This window comes from Hippichthys cyanospilos, chromosome 2, assembly GCF_059441005.1.
Source record: "Hippichthys cyanospilos isolate Australia breed blue-spotted pipefish chromosome 2, RoL_Hcya_1.0, whole genome shotgun sequence".
NCBI classification, from domain to species: domain Eukaryota; kingdom Metazoa; phylum Chordata; class Actinopteri; order Syngnathiformes; family Syngnathidae; genus Hippichthys; species Hippichthys cyanospilos.
In genome coordinates this window covers 14,936,987-14,954,384 of record NC_142370.1, presented here as the reverse complement: position 1 = coordinate 14,954,384, position 17,398 = coordinate 14,936,987, and the positions used below count along the sequence as shown (strand labels likewise).

Below are 17,398 nucleotides of genomic sequence, written 5' to 3'. Positions count from 1 at the left end.
ATATATATATATATATATATATATATATATATATATATATATATATATATATATATATATATATATATATATATGTTTTTAATTATGTAAAGTTATGAAGAGTGAGGGAAGGGGTCACACAAGGACACTACAGTGAGAACAAAGGTTTTAGTATTAATTATATTCATTCCCTATTTTTGGAATGTTCATGTTATGGTCCATGTTCAAGTGGTGAAATGGAAAAGTCCACATTAAAGCACTACAATATATGCATTAATAATGTTTTTATTGGGCGGGGGGGGGGGGGGGGGGGGGGTGAAACATAGTCCCTGTGTTAGATGAAAATCTGTGATGTTGAGACTTGTATATTTATTGTAATATTCTAAAGTGTTATGCATAACACTAAAACAAAATATGCACAGGAGTCAGGTGCAATTACTATTTCACTACTTAGTGTTTGCGTCTTCACATTCTATACTTCAGTGTCTGTTACTGACTGGGTGTGTGGCTTTGAAAAATGAATTCTGGCCTTTTGTGTGATGTGGGAGTCAGCAAATGCGGGTGTAGAGTTGACTTGTTGGCAGTTTGCATGTTGACCATTATGGCCATTATCAGGTCATGTATAGCTACATAGCTACATTTGTTTTCATTTGTTCATGAAGCAATCTGTTTTCTACAATTTGTTCACTATAACCTACTGCTGTTTATCAGGTTTTTTTGGGGAGGGGGGGTACAATTTGTTCTAAATAGCTAATGACAAATTATTTTTACTGTAAGGTGGACATATTGATAAAGAAAAATAAAAATAAAAAAATGGTTTTGTTCTGTTTCAAGTGCGAACGGATCCCCTGCATTGGACGTGATTTTTTTTGACATTCCTTTCTGATTTGCACATGCAACACTCAGTGATCACAACAAAATCCCTGCTGACTCAAAATCTGCTGAAAAGTGAGTGTGCAAAAATAAACAGTGCTCCAACGCAAAGAATTGCGCTTCCAGTTTGTCCATCTATTTGAAATAGAACATATTTTTTTTCTAACTGAAGAATAAATATATATTTCATGCATACAGTATTTGAAAACATCAGCGGATTCGTGGAAACAGCACATCCGAAAATGATCTGATGTGAATACGCAGTTACCATACGTATTTTATTTTATACGTTTGACCGGAACGAAAGGTTTTGCGCCTGGTCATGTCGAGCCCTTTAAACGTTGGGACAAGCCACGCAGGAAACGGTGCCGGCCAGACACATCAGGGGTGAATGGCCACCCAGACGAGTCCCCTCCAAGTTGACACGTAATATTTGAAGTCGCGTTTTGCCCTTCTCGGCTCCGAGTTTGGCCAAAGATGGTTTCTGTCATGCAATGGGCTCTTCGCTTCTTCATTGGAGGCCATAACACGTAAGGAGAACGTCCGCCGTGTGACATTTCCTCACGCTGATATTTCCCGACAAACAGAACATTAGCTTCTTTTCGCGGCTAGCCAGTTAGCTTTAATCCTATAATCTCAGTAGTTGGCCTTTAAACTAGGCATGGAGTGAATCTTACCTCAATGTAGTCTTGTGCTACTTGTTTTGGTGTTCAGCGGAGTAGTGTGAGATTCTGATCAACTGTAGTAAAATATAGCGTGTGACTTCTGATGTGCAATCAGAATTTTGTCCAGTCTGAATCCAATGCTCATTTTAAAAGCGTATTTTAAATATAGCATTGCTCAACCAACACAAACTCTAATATGAGTAAAACGTTACTTTGTCCCTTCCTTTGTCATGCAGTGTTATGCTTGTAAAAAATGTCAAAAAGGATCACATTTTTGGGCGTTGGTAAACAATGTGTGTTTTTGACGCTGAAGTTGCACAAGGGATTTATTGTATGTCAAGGAAATAGCCAATGTCTACACTTTTTAGCGTTAACTGTATTAACATAACCTCAACTGTTTATTATGTATCTGTATTCATACAGTTACAAAAAGTGTGCTTTGGTCAGTCGACAAAGTTTTTATTTGATGTGCTCATTACTATTATATTTCATTTGTCACACACATCGTCACACATTATTACAACACAATTTAACGGCCAGCAAAGTCGATCCGTTCACTATCTAGAGCCGCTTGTCCTCACCAGGTTTGCAGGCGCCTATCCCAGCTGATTTTTGGCAGTAGGCGGGGGACACCCTGAACTGGTTGCCAGCCAATTGCAGGGCACACATCGACAAACAACCATTCCAGCACCAAACCACACCTAAGGGCAACTATGTCCTACACCTGCCATGCATGTTTTTGAAGTGTGCGAGGAAGCTGGAGTGCCGGGAGGGAACTCACGCGGACTCGGGGAGAACATTCTAACACCACACAGGAAGGCCAGAGTGAGGTGGATTTGAACTCTGGTCCCTGAACTGTGAGGCGGATGTGATAACCACTGCACTACCTTGCCGCCCTTAGCAATGGCAAGACCCTTATTTTTTATGTTCCGAAAATAAATAAATACATAAATAAATAAAAGACCAAGGCTAAATTATGGAAATGAAACTCGAAGAATCAAAGTTCTTATATAAACATGAAGTTATTCACTTACCGAGTCCCCAGTAAAAATGCATACTTGACATCTATAGTCATCATGGTATTGAGAGAACTTTGAAGTAAAAAAAAAAAAAAAAATGTTGATTTACAAAAAAACATTGTTGACACTTGCCTTTCACCAAGCAAAAATAAAAATCCAAATATCCAATTGTTTGATAGCTTTTTCAGTTAGATATTTTAGTATTGCGAATCCCAGGGACCCAACGGTTTTCAGAGGTAAAATGACCACTGTGTCACAGTTGTGTTTGTTGTTCTCCAGGAGCACCTGACTTTGACATCAGGCGTCACCACCGCTTCTATAAATAGCTGCCTGAGGAAATGGCTAAAGAGCACAAATACAGCATGACAGAAACATTTGTACTGGCCGGATCAAACGGCCACAGTGAGCAACTGTGGCACACGGCGACCGCCGGCTCGGTGCCAGCCGGCCACACTCCCGGTGCCAACCACGTGTCTAGAATGGCCCGCGTGGCCTCCGACGTCAAGCACACGTGCGCCGCCTATGTGCTGGCGCTTAGGCCGTGGAGCTTCAGCGCCTCGCTCACGCCGGTGGCCCTCGGCAGCGCGCTGGCATACAAGTTGGAGGGATCAGTGGACTTGGTGGTCCTGATGGTGTGCGCAGTGGCCGTCCTGGTCGTGCACGGCGCCGGCAACCTGGTCAACACCTACTACGACTTCTCCAAGGGCATCGACCACAAGAAGAGCGACGATAGGACTCTGGTGGACGAGATCCTGGCGCCGCAGGACGTGGTCATGTTTGGAGCCTTGCTGTACTCTTTGGGGTGCTTGTGTGCCACATTGCTCTTCTTCCTGTCCACACTCAGACTGGAACACCTCGCCCTGATTTACTTTGGGGGACTCTCCAGCTCTTTTTTGTACACTGGAGGTAAGTACATCCCTCAACCATCCCTCCCTGCATGTTTTTTAATTCCTACCTGAAGCTGCAATGCTCATTTATTGCCACCCAACACCAAAATATGTATCGGAACACATAAGGCAGGTCCTTTATTTTTGCTGTAGACTGATAACATTTGTTTGTTTTTTTATATCAGCAGGTGAGATATAACGGCAAAAATGGCTCGGCGATATTGACTTAAAATATTTCATAATGTTTTTTCACCATGGAGTGTGCCAGAATGGGTTCTCATAAGAATTGGCATACTCATTTATTAGGATTTAAATCAATGTAATATAGTCAAGCAAGCCTGAGCTCGGCAGGATGCGCAAAAACAAACAATGGAGGACATTCTGCAAACGTTCTGCAAACTCGTGACAACATGAAAGCCACACGGCAGCGAACGTAAATGTGACGGATCTGCTGATTGTGTACGTTCCCGGTGCCTATCTCGGCTGTCTTCGCGCAGTAGGTCGGGGACACCCGGAACTGATTGCACACTGAGACAAAAAAAAAAAAAACACTCACGCACCCAATCACACCTAAGGACAACTCAAGTTTGTCCAATGCACTTTCCATGCATGTTTTTGGGAGTGTGAGAGGAAGCCAGAGTGCCCAGATGAACAAACTGGCATACGTGGCATGCTTTGCTCATACTCTGTTGAGCTCCTCACTTGAAAAAGTTTATTTTCATATCTTGTCATAAATGCACTGAAAAATATGAGTATTTTTCCTTTGGGAAACAGTTTATCACGTATTTTGATTTTTGTATGAATAGACAAAGTATCTTGTTCTATCTTTTAAAATTTGTGTTTCATTTTATTCTAAAAAAGTGATACCATTTATCGCTAGGTTCACATAGTAGCAGGTGCAGGGAAGGGCACGTTCCTTACAAAACAAAACTTAAATGTTTAAAAAAAAAAAGACACTTTTGTCTCCCTGCAGACTGATGTAGTACAATGATTCTTTGCGCATCTATATATTGAGGCAGAGTACATTAAATCAATTATTTTAATGCATTAACTGAATCAAAAAGTTTTGAATTGAAAATTGTTTTGTATCGAAAATTGGAATTGAAATGATTTGTAAAACAAAGATTCCCACCCCTATTAGATTCATGATTTTATTTGAATAATTGTTCACTTTGCTTACAGAAAAAGAAAATAGCACTGGCATTAAAACAATGTTCTGCTCTGGTTTTTGCTTTATTTGTCACTTTCAGTGTTTTACCTTGGAAGCACTAACTTGCTTAAAAAAAACAAAGAAAAGGTCCTGGTTTGATCTCCTTTTTTTTATTCTCTTTCCTTTTCATGGCCACAACTTAACAAGTCATCTTTTAACAGCCAGCCATTTTTACGCTGTGGTTCACAGACACCCATGGAAATGAACTCTGCTCCTCCTCCAACTTAAAATTGCCATTCTTATTCACGATTGCATTTGTGAGACATGAATTAAATAGCAAATTCCGTTTTTTCTTTTGTTTTATTTTTTAAATATATCTCAGGGATTGGCCATTTTGTCACTCGCTGTCACTTGATGACTATGACAGTTCCTCAGGGCTCAGGTAACAATTAATCACGGCTCACCTGTCAGTACCATGTTTTTTACTTGACCTTTTTGGTTTGACTTCCCTTTTAAAGGCACAAATACTTTAAGTCATAGATACTACAGTAGAATATAAGAATGGTGATGTCAAGTGGGTAAAAACAATCCTGCACAGTGCATGCACACGTTTTTTTTGTTTAATAACGCAAAAACGTTTTCATCATATTAATATGTGATATTCGGTAGAATACTTAATTCCAAACGTAGTCGATACCTCCAGCCCAGCAGAATAATATATTTGTTTTGCGGGTGGTAATCGAAGTTGCTCTTGGGACTTCAAAATGGAATGGTATATAAACTTGAAGTAAGACTGGAAGTTACACCTGCCTAGGACAAATATTTGTGAATGAAAACCCATGACTATGGTTACGTCCTCTGGTTTATCAATAAATCACTGCTTTTGCATTTTGTAAGAAGGCACTAGGCCTTTGATAACATTCAGTGTGATTGACTTGAGATCCTTCCACAGGGTTCTGGTCTTGTTTTACAGAAAATAACAAACTATTCCGCTCATGTGAGCTGTTTCTTAGCTGCAATGAAAGGTGCTAGCAATAACGACCGGACCACTTGACAATTTTTGACTCTTTTGTATGCCTCATTGGCAGCTGCCTCGCAAATAGCCACGGTGTCTCTTTTTCTTCACACCTTTTCGTTAGCTGCGTACTGAATACTTGACAGATTTGGGGAAAATGGGGGTTTTCAACCCCAATTTCCCTTAAAGAGGGAGGTTCTAGTGATACAACCGCTAGCAATATTTGATTGTAGCCTCACGTCACTAATCCCCCACCTCAGTTTCGGACCGAAGCCTCACCCCTCTCTGTGCACAAACTGTATTGTGAAACATGGCGTTTTTTTTGTTTGTTTTGTTTTTTTAAATGATGGAATTGGCAACAGTGTGTGATAGTCACAAAGAATACATATCCATAAAAAAAATAACTGGGCTAGCAATACTACGCTTGCATTAATTCCTTATCCAAATCAAAATTAACTATAGCTGCTACGTTGTAGAATGACTAATTTGTAATAGTGTGTTACTCAAACAGAATATGTACATTAAATTAAAAGTCCCCGATGATGATAAATTTAACTGTCTAGCCATGTGATTGCATTTCATTCTGAGATAATGTGCTAGCAAGTTAGCAAGTGAGAAATGGGCATTTATTTATTTATTTATGCAACGAGTGCTAAGCATGTCCATGACTGCACAACACTTTGTCAATCACATTTGATCTGATTAGTTGATTATCCTCAAGTGTGGTGGTTTCTTACAATCAAAATGACCAGTCGTGACATTTTTTTTTCTTTGAATAGTAAACTGAAATTTATTTGTTCTGTGTTTTACTGGCACATGCACTATGAGCAAAGATAGAGACAAATTAAGTGAAATTAGGGCTGGGCGATTAGGTTTAAGAAAAAAAAAAAGTGTTTTTTCTCCCAGTCGTTCTAGATAATTACAATTTTAATCTTTTGTTGCTGTAGCAATTAACCCAACAAAAATGTAGCCCTAAATTGTTAATTTATTTGAAAATGAATCCTGTGCAAACTGTGCAGACAACGCTTTGTTGTTTAACAAACTTAACATCTGTAGCTTGTGCATAACTTGCTTGAATGCCACAATTATGTGGTAATTATTGTACACACGAGGGATTTGTCAAAAACCAATACCAGGCTTATTTCGAGGTAACAGTAATGATGGCTGCTGATTGTCTGCCCACTTGTGCCTCTTCTACAAAAAGGACCTAAACATTTGAAGACAATTGACAATTTTTTGCAGCTCAAAAGAAAATTGCTTTGTTTGGGATGTACGGGTCTGTCTTTAAAATTGGGTGAAAAAAAATCTTTATTTTAATTACCTGTGATATTGGTGACTATTGAAGGAATCAGATCTCATACTGGTGTAAGTCTTACAAAAAATGGCCTCGACCATCCATACTAAGGACATCTTGTAAAACACCCATGCAGCATTCTGCCACTCAAGTAAAACCTCAATTTTGCAGTCTTTAATTTTGAGTGACACATTTTTCAAAGGAATTCAATTCATTGCCCAGCCCTAAGAGAAATTGGATCATTTCCCACATCACCCCTGATGATCTGTCACAGCCTCATTGTTATTTCCTCATTCCTCAGGGATCGGACTGAAATATGTGGCCCTGGGAGACGTGGTCATCCTCATCACCTTCGGCCCACTGGCCGTCATGTTTGCCCATGCCGTGCAGGTGGGCTACCTGTCGGTCCTACCGCTGGTCTACGCCATGCCGCTGGCCCTCAACACAGAGGCCATCCTCCACAGCAACAACACTCGAGACATGGACTCGGACAAGCAGGCGGGCATCGTCACGCTGGCCATCCTCATCGGGCCTACGCTCTCCTACGTGCTCTACAACCTACTGCTTTTTGTCCCATATGTGCTCTTCTGCATCCTGGCCACGCGCTACACCATCAGCATGGCACTGCCCTTGCTCTCGCTGCCCATGGCCTTCCCCCTGGAGAAGCAGTTCCGCAGCCGGTGCTACACCAAAATCCCTCAGAAGACAGCCAAGCTCAACATGCTCATGGGACTCTTTTACGTCTTTGGCATCATTCTGGCACCCCGGGGCAGCCTGCCCTTACTGTGATTCATTTTTCAAACGTCTCTCAAAACAAACACAAAAAAACTACAGACTACTTAATGTGTCATTCACATGCTTTAATTTATTTGTCTAATTTATGCGAGTTTTGCGTTTGCTCTGACATTGAACACAGATGTTTGTCAATATCTAGTTGCCATATTTCTTCTAACGCAGATGCCTGAAAGCATAAGTAAAATATTTCATTTGGTACTCCTTTCATCAAACATACTGTTAGTTTGTACAGTGCAATACATAAATAATAAAAGTTGCTGACGCTTCAGTACCTTGTCTTTATTTTGCTTCACGTTAGATAAATGAACTGTCGGCTGGATCACATTGGCATCATTAGCACATTCCATTGAGATGTTGAAAAAAAAAAAAATCAGCAGGAGACATTTTTCCTCTATGCGCCAGAGAACTAGCATTCCAAAGACAAATGTACCTACAGAACCATTCAAACGTTTGGAAACCCCAAATTGATGCGAAAGACATTCCAAAACATAAAGCATCATCCGCAGCATAAAGCTAACAGAACATAACATGTGCTAACAGAACATAACATTCTGTTATGTCAAACACATTTGTCTTCCAAATAATTCATTCATTGTTCAAGATGATTGATGATTTCAGAATTAATCTACTTTTCGGGAAGTTTTTTTTTTTTTTAATCACGAAAACCCTTAAATCATTGGGGTTATCAAGCTTTGACCGATTAATGTAAATGAAGTCATTGTTGTGGTAAATAATTTGTCTTTGGCGATAAAAGTGGTTAGAGTATCCCCATATTTTCTAGCCGGTTACAAACGGAGACGTCTCGTTACGTTACAAACCTGCAAGTGACCAACAGGGCGTGCTATTGGACCACATTATCACAGAAAATGAACTTGGATTAATTGTATTTCTCCCTGGCAGTGTGGTGGTGGTCCTGCCATGTTGAATTCTGACATGTTTTCACGGTGAAATTTCGGCTCCTAATGTCTTCTTTAAATGCTACCACTTGATAGGACATGTCTTTGATGTAAAGGTCAAAGAATTGGGTAAAATACCGCAAAGGGGTTAATATGACAAATGACTAATGACATTCCATGATTTCCTGATGAATGCAATGCAAATGAGACCATTTTTTTACACACACAATAAATTTGGTACTGTTACTACTTCTACAGCTACTACCAGATAGATTCATTATAATAATCTACAACCATTAGATGATGATTGTGATGAGAATATAATAATAATAATAATAATAATAATAATAATAATAATAATAATAATAATAATAATAATTATTATTATTATTATTATTATTATTATTATTATTATTATATAATAAATAATAATAATTATTATTATTATTATTTATTATTATATCAGATCGTACTAGTAGTAGTGGTAGTTGTAATAGGCGCTGGATTATAGTCGGCCGAATCCCCACTTGTTCAAGGAGCGGCTGGTTGAAAAAGGCACATAAGAACAACGTAATACTGTATCGCGAATAGAACTGTTTCCATGTTAACAGGAGCACTCAAACGCAACGCAACTCGTGACGTCATACATGGGCGTGTTGCCATGGTTGAATCCCTCAGTTTCGTACACGTTTATTTCCTTCAAAAGCACCCATGTCAGCGTTGATCGGAGCCCGGAACATGGGATTATTGCTTGCCACAAAGTAGACATTCTTGCCAAAGATCCGGTGAGTAACTGCACTGTAAAAGAAATGTTTTTTCACGCCAATAAACGTTGCCAAACATGGGTTAGCTTGCTAGCGTCAGCGTTTGACAAGCTAATAACACGCACCAGCTCAGTCATCTACAAACACACTAAATATGTCGACGGCTGTTTGTCCGTTTGATTTGGAACGTTCATTTTAGAAAAAAAAATCGAGCAGTGTGTTCTTCCAAATAACCGGATTGTACTTTGTGTGAAGAAAGTGCTTCTGGGACCATTTCCAGTGGCTATGGCTGTGAACGGAGGCAGGTGGTTTTCACTTGACAGACGACGTGGGGTCGTTTCGCCTATGACGTTGCCATGTGTGATGTATTGCTTTCGGAGTTAAGCTTTTCAACTTTTCTAGATACTTGATTTACAACTTAAGGTCAGTGTACGAACGCACCCTTTGTTTTAATCAGTAAGACGATTCGGCGCACCAGTAAAATGAATAACTGCAACTGTATTTAACCAAGAGTTACCACTACTAATACCATTTTCCCGTTAGGCTATTAAACTTTACTTGAAAGCCACTGAGATGCACAAAGAACACCATTAAACCCAATTCGTAGTTGTGTGTCAAGGGTTTGCTCAACATTCTATGCACAGCAGTATTTTTGCTACGTTGGTAACTAGAATTAGCTGTCAAGAAGTCGGACAATATTGGTTAAAATGTTAGGCACAGAATTTGCGTGAGCATTTTTCCAATATCCTTGTGATTGACTGAGTTTATAAGGTCCATGTATTGCTATGACCGTAGTAGTAATAAATGACTAGCATGTGGTTCTTGTAATATGCATGTCAAGTTGTTCTAGTGATAGTAGTTGTACTAGTAGTAGAAAAGTCGCTATTGCTTTCAACACAAAGGTGTGAGTGTTCAATCACATTTTGGTCAAGACACTCTTAACTCAGGCAGTGTTCCTTTTTTTACATGGATCATATATACTGTGTCAGTTTATCTAGCCAGGGTGAAAGTGGCTATTGTCACAAACTGATATGAACATAGCAAACATTTAAATATCATACCGAGCGACAATTAAATGAATGAAGCGCTGGTCATAAGTTAACAGCGCTATGCATTCTTTCATATTTTGTGGTTTAAACATTGTTGAACTTGGTTGGTCAAGAACGAGTTGGAACCATCCATCCGTCCAATTTCTAGAGCTGCCTAACCTCACAAGGGTCGCAGGCTTGCTGCTGTCTATCCCAGCTGACATCGGGCAGCAAGCGGGGAACACCCTGAACTGGTTGCCAGCCAGTTGCAGCGCACACAGAGACGAACAACCATTCACACACCCAATCATACCTAAGGACAATTTAGTATGTTCAATACACCCGCCATCATGTTTTTCGAGTGTGGGAGCAAGCCGGAGTTCCCGGAGAGAACCCACGCGGGCTCGGCGAGAACATGCAAACACAGAAGGGGGGGCAAGGTAGATTTGAACTCGGGTCCCTGAACTGCGAGGCGGACGTACTAACCACTGCGTCACCAAGCCGCCAGGTGGAACCAGTCGCTTTTTTTTTTCTTTTAACAATGAGACATAACGTGACATCAAACTGAATCCCACCCGCCTCTGCAGTTTGGGTTGAATTAACGGAGACAACAATAGGCACAGCAATGGGTGGATGGATGGATGGGTGGGTGGGTGGATGGATGGATGACTGGAAGGATGATTGGATGGACTACAGCATTCTTAGGAAATCACAATATGTTCCTCTGGTGAGCCAATTTTAGAACAAGCCCACAGGCTATTTAGTGATCCATACTTCCAGCCTCTCTACTTTAGCACAACCCCTGTGGCTTATTGGTTTTGCACATTTTGTCCATAATGCGTTTATTATCTCACTAGCAAGAGGTGTTCGGCTGGGCTAGAGAGTCCAACTAACAGCCTCTTGGCCACCAGCCAACGTTGGACATCCCTTATTTGCATTTTGTTCTCCTGGGAGAGCACAAACCTTTTCACTTTGGGCTAGACTGTTTACAATAGCCTGTTACATAGGTGGTGAAACAACGCAGCTCTGGGTTGGCTTTCTGCTAGTGTCAAGCCAAATTGTTTTTTGGAGGACAGTGAATAACACAGTATCCAACGAGCACGCTTGTAAGAGGTCAATGAATCTTTTGCCTGGATAGAAGCAGCCTGACGGGGATGATGAACATGCTCATTTATAAAGATATGCTTCTGCTATTTCCAGTCCTTTTAGCTATCCCATGCCTTTCATTAGCAGCTGATTATCCATGTGGACCCATACACCGTAGATAAGGATTTCCAGCCATGATCCAAATTCATTAAGTTAATTTGGGTTCAATAATTTGTTATTATAACTTGTCATTATATGTGATGCTATCAAAACTTAAAAAAATAAATAAATAAAACGAAATGTTATGGAGCCCAAATTACAAATCACAGTTTAATATAAAGGGCATCATTTTATTTCTTTATTATTATTTGAGTATGAACAAAATAAAATAACACAAACAAATTAAAAATGACACAATAAGTAAAGAAAAGGCTTGCACTCACCAAAACAAACGGCGGTCACAATATTTCCTAATTTTTCTTGACCTCTTCATATTCAAGCTTTCTCTTTGCACTGTACAGTGTATCCACTCAGGTGTTCCAAAAGTTTTTTTAAAAGCACCGTAGTGCAGTGAGGAGCTCTCTTTACCTTTGAACTGAGATGTACAATACTGTATATCCAATCGAGTGGCCCCATAAGTTTTTAAAAGCACCGTAGCACGTATGTTTAGCCGTGATTTGGTGTCTCGTTGCTGCTTTGGTTAAAGAATTGACGTTTGCAAATCCAGTGTAGCTCCAGTGTAACACCAAAATCGATCCTTTGCAAACAAAATACACTCCCAGCAGAACTATTTGCCAGGGTTAGCTCACGCCCCTCGTAGCCCATTCAGAAATATGGCCAAGTTGGGACAGGTTAGCTAATAGCTATGCCGAGTCTCTAACCAAAGCTAACACCGCGTGAGCATCCGCTCAATGCGAGGCCTCTAGATGGCGATCTTATGACTCGATTTGCTATTACAGCTGTCCATTAAGTTATACGGGCCGCTCACATATCCATCTGTGCTTGCGCAGAAGCCCGCTCTGTGTTGATGTGAATTCCCTGGCTTCTGGCTAAGGCAGATTAAATACACCCTGGCGACAAGTTAGCTGAATTCTAATTGGCTAAAAACGCCAACTTAAAACTACAACACTAGACGAAACTGCGTAACCAAATGCATATAATATAACACGAAAAGAACAGAATATGGAGAATAATTATATATACGTGTGTGTGTGTGTGTATATATAATATATATATATATATAGTAAATGAATTCAAAATGAAATTGACTTTCATTATAGTTATTATAATTATTATAGTTTATTATAGTTCTGATAATGATGTCAGGTTGTGTTAGACGAGCAGAGAAGGCCTTTCATCCGGCTGATTGATGTGACGCAGTAAACTACAAAGAGGGAATCTATCAATCCATGCCATTATAAATCTATGCCAGTGTCGTATCGTTACAGGCATTGAAGAGTTCAATTAGATGTCAGTTAAATTAAGTACAGTTCATTTAATCAGCTTTTTAATTAACCGTTTAATTAATTAAGGTAGAGTACATCCCTATTGTGGTCCATTTTTGCCTATGCATACTGATGAGTAAACACCATGTGTCAGTGACCAGAACTAGCGTCCTCATATGATGGAATACGTCAGTCCGGCGGATCGGTCATGCGCTGGAGCAAAGGAGCACCGCCTACCCAAATGCAAGCGCTCGCCATTACGCACAGCCACTGTCCCTGGCCTGCCTTTTCCACCTCCACCTTCCCCTTCTATTGTGTTCATGGTCATAATTTCCTCCTGACACAAGGCTGGGATGACGTCCCGGCATGGGCAGCGACTCTCTCATCTTCTGTCTTCAGTTTGGATCCTCCACAACCACTCTGATTTTGCATATTCACAAGACTGCTTGAAAGTGTATTACCACGTCTGTGGAAAACTGACCTCTTCGCCTACTCAGCCAGTTCATTCAGGGAGTGTGTCACACCTCCCCTTTTTTTTTGTCTCACTGAAAGCGTGTAGGAGTACCACTAGTCTAGGACGCATAGTGCTGTACGTAGATGGCTACGTGAAATCCTTCCTTTATTTTGATCTCCTGCGTCTCTGCTGCACTCTAGTAACTTGAAAGGGAAGGCAAGTAAACAGGAAGTTCCCTCTTTTTCCATCAGATTATCTATGTTTTCTGTGCAGTTTGCTTTTCTTCTGAAATACGTGATGCAAGACTCAGTGCATCATAATTCCTCCTGCCCCTAAAGTCGTTAAGTTACTTAGTCACATAAAAACAACAAAAAATTAACTTCCTCTGCTCTTGAACCCTTTCAGTGCCAAGCGTTATTCGAAAAATCCACCCTAGAGTTTCAACCGGCTTTTTCGCTCGCCTTTTGACGCTGACAGAATATTGTGTTTGATTTCTACGTATGTAAACATGGTACCGCATGAAAGATTGAATTCCAGTCTTTACACAGAAAAAAAGTATGATTCTATCTTATTCAGTTCTTTAGTAATCACTGTTTGAAAATAATTAGTTTGAACAACACAAAGCTATTTTGGAAAAAAATAAACAGAAAATGAGCGTTTTGTGAAAAGATGTGTTTTCTGTACTACAGAGACATTGACTCTAAATAAACCCTGTATTTGGTTTATTTACCTCCAAAACATCTCGACAGTCCTTCCCTGCTATAAAACACGGACAAAAACAATGAATATGCGTTTTTGATGTCAAAATAACAGTTTGCATATGTCTATAAACAGCAACATTTTCACATTTAACATTTTTTGCACATATACTAACAAGGTATATGTGCATGTGTGTGTGTGTGTTTTTTTTAAACCTAATACAGTCGGCTCCCGGTTTACGAACACCCTGTTTTACGAACAATTCGATTTACGAGCGTGGACCACGGAGATTTTTGTCCCCCACTCACGAGCAAACCTTTCGTCTTACGAACAATCCGACATGCCGGCCATTGTGTATGCAAATATATTTTCGCTTAGCTGCGTCAACAAAATCAGCAGTTGACGCTCGTGACAGTAACGTGAACGCTATTGCTCTTACAACGTCACAGTCACTGTCTCAGTCACGGTGTCAGTCACGGTGTCAGTCACGGAGTCAGTCACGGAGATGCCATATGCTATTGGTCGATTAAGGTCACCCGGTCTCACTCATGGAGATGCTATTGGCCGGCGTCACGTCAATCACAGAAATGCCGATATGCTATTGGCCGAACGCCTTTATCTAGCTTGATGGCACAGCTGGTCGGAATGGAAGGAAGGAGAGAAAATGAGTGAAAAACGGAAGGAAGGAATGTTGTGAAGACTTTGCAAACTTTATCTGTTAGACATAGCTTCTAAAATTGCTAGCAGCGGTAAAGGAAGAAGTAAGAAGATGATGACAATAGAAACGAAGCAGGAGATAATAAAAAAAAGAGGCACACGCATAGTTAACCTTGCTCGTGACTATGGACGGAACCGCTCGGCAATCTTCTAAGGGCAAGACTTTCCTTGCCGGGGTACGGACCTCGCTCGACAACAAAATGGAGAGGCTTCTTCTATTATGGATTAAAGAGAAGGAAATTGCCGGTGATCAATGGTTTATTTTTTGACACAGCTGAATATTAATTTGTCAAAGTCCTAAAAGTCATCATCACTATCTGGACATCCTTATATTCCTTCCCGTCATTTGTTCAAACGTTGTCGTTACTATTCCACGATCAGTCATCTTCAGATCCTTCCAAGTTGTTTGAAATGGAGGTCTTCAAAAACGATTTCCTGATCTTTCTTGGGATGTTATCCCAAGCCCTCTTTACTTAAGTGACGACTGTTGTGAGATCACAGCATGGAAGGTTGCCCTCCGCTGTTTCTCCCCCTACCCGGCGACATCCATGCTGGCTTCAAGCGCGTGTTCACAGGGCTGAAGGAGACGAGTCAAGCCATCTTTTCCTTTTCATAAAAGTCCGCCAGAAAAAAAAGCCGCACAGCCTCGTTGTTGACAACAAAGAAGCCAATAGGCAGCATGCATACCATATCAAATCAGAGGTATATATAATCATTTTAAGTCAATGAACATTTTAAGTGATATAGTACTTATTTTGCATTTGAATTAATATTATACAAACACAGATATGTGGAAAAAAATGTTCTCTTTTGAGTTATGCATTACAAGTCGACCCCATGAAGGTTGAAAACGGGGGAAAACACTTTCACTCTGGGAAATACTGTACTTTATCTGAGTGTGAGCAAATTAAAATGATCAATTTGCATTTTGCCAATCTCTCAAGGGCTGCTCTTCTCCTCCCCCTCCCTTTCTCAACCTACATGGCTAAGCCTGATCTTCTTGGTGAGGCCACCTCTTTCTAGTCAGTGAAAGCAACGCTGCCATCAAATGGTCACATTTAATCACTACAGTGCTCAATTGGCTTAATATTAAGAGGAGATAAGGCCACAAGTGTCATCTATACATTGATATTTTAAGAAAAAAACTACAACAAAAACACCACAGTTGAAGGAAATTCTCATTGTTGGCACACTAAAGAGTTTATCAGAAAAGTGCATCCTTATCCAAAGTAGATCTTGTTTGGTTTAAATGTGGTAAGAAAATGCCCCTCTCTGGTCTGTCACCTTATTGTGGTGGATGGGTTTGTGTGTCCCAATGATTCTAGGAGCTAAGTTGTCTCTGGCTTTATGCCCCTAGCTGGGTGACCCATGGCAAACAGGTCCTAGACAAGGGACCAGACTAAGCACAGCCAATAGACCCTTAATGAAGAAAAACAATATTATATTGTGTTTTCCCTTGTCTGGATGCGGGTCACCGGGGACCCCCTCTGGAGCCAAGACACCCTAGGCCCCAGTTCGATAATCTACCTTAGTTTAGGCGTGCCGCATGACCCAACTCAGAGAACAGGTGAGCCATGATTGCTTATGATCTGAGCACCTGTGGTCTTACTCAGTTGACAGCAAGTAGAAAAATAGCTGCACCCTGAGATGGCCCAAAACAATCTTATTTTGCTTACTGCTTAATTCATATATTATACAAACCATACCATCATCATACCATATTATGGTGAAGAATTTTGGGTGGGTTAACTTCCTCTTGAATAAATCTCAAATTTTTGGACAATAATAAAACCAATGAAACCAATACAATTTCAATAAACACGTTTCCAAAGGAAAAATACAATTCAAAATAACATACATACCCAAAGTCATGTTGTCTTTAATATAATTATTTGCATTGATGTGCATTGCTTGAAAACACGTTCTACAACCACATATTTCGAATCAAACTTTTTCTGGCCACTGGATTGTTTGTTTCTGTTTATCTTTTTATTTGAACAAGTGAAAAATTTCAAGTATTCAAATCTAGAATAGTCACAAACACGATACCTACCGCCGATACCACTGGTATTTTTGATACGCAATACTGTACAGTATTACTACTAAGTCTCATGCTTTGGCAAAAACCTGTAGAGGGTAAACCTGATTCAATTCAGGCTTGACCTGTTTTGTTTGGAATTACCCCACATTTCCTCTTTGGAAAAGGATAGTGCGAAACCAGAGCATATTATAATACCGAACATATAATACCTTGTTATAATAATAACAAGGAATGATGTGGTCTTTGTTAGGCCTGTGCAATTGTGTTGTTTAGATCAGTGGTTCCCAACCACAGGTCTGCGGACCGGTACCGGTCTGTGGATCCACTGGTACCGGGCAGCGTGGGCTGCACTCGAAATAATGTTTTGGAGATGATTTAGTTTAACAGTTAATTCGTTTGTGCTTGATCTTTGTTATTTTGGTGCCGCTTCTGGCCGCTGTTGGTATTACACGAGTACTTTTGAGTCCTATCTGATAGCTTGAAAAATGACTCCTCTTGTCTACTCTTCTTGAGCTGCTTTCAGTTTAAGGCCTGCCTCCTCAGGTCTCAGTTTGCAGTGGTTGGTCAGCTCACGCCAGCCTGAACAAACAC

General features: G+C 40.3%; 2 protein-coding genes across 2 annotated transcripts in view; both read left to right on the top strand.

The window, feature by feature from the left end:
- Positions 1-1,202: 1,202 nt before the first annotated feature.
- ubiad1 (UbiA prenyltransferase domain containing 1) lies at positions 1,203-7,945 on the top strand. The gene is made up of 3 exons (XM_088409144.1): positions 1,203-1,382; positions 2,816-3,442; positions 7,184-7,945. Exons 2-3 carry the CDS (start codon positions 2,875-2,877, stop codon positions 7,669-7,671), a joined length of 1,056 nt encoding a protein of 351 aa, XP_088265270.1. The 5' UTR covers positions 1,203-1,382; positions 2,816-2,874; the 3' UTR covers positions 7,672-7,945.
- A 1,276-nt stretch (positions 7,946-9,221) lies between these two features.
- mib2 (MIB E3 ubiquitin protein ligase 2) overlaps positions 9,222-17,398 on the top strand; it is a 49,924-nt gene continuing 41,747 nt past the window's right edge. The window contains exon 1 of the mRNA XM_088409029.1: positions 9,222-9,358. The gene's annotated coding sequence lies outside the window, so the exon portion shown is untranslated. The remainder of the gene's footprint in view (positions 9,359-17,398) is intronic.

Bases quoted from the DNA above. Each gene is read 5' to 3' on its own strand.
- ubiad1 (XM_088409144.1), top strand. From the start codon at position 2,875: ATGGCTAAAGAGCACAAATACAGCATGACAGAAACATTTGTACTGGCC. The intron at 3,443-7,183 runs GTAAGTACATCC...CTCATTCCTCAG, and splicing joins CTCTTTTTTGTACACTGGAG to GGATCGGACTGAAATATGTG.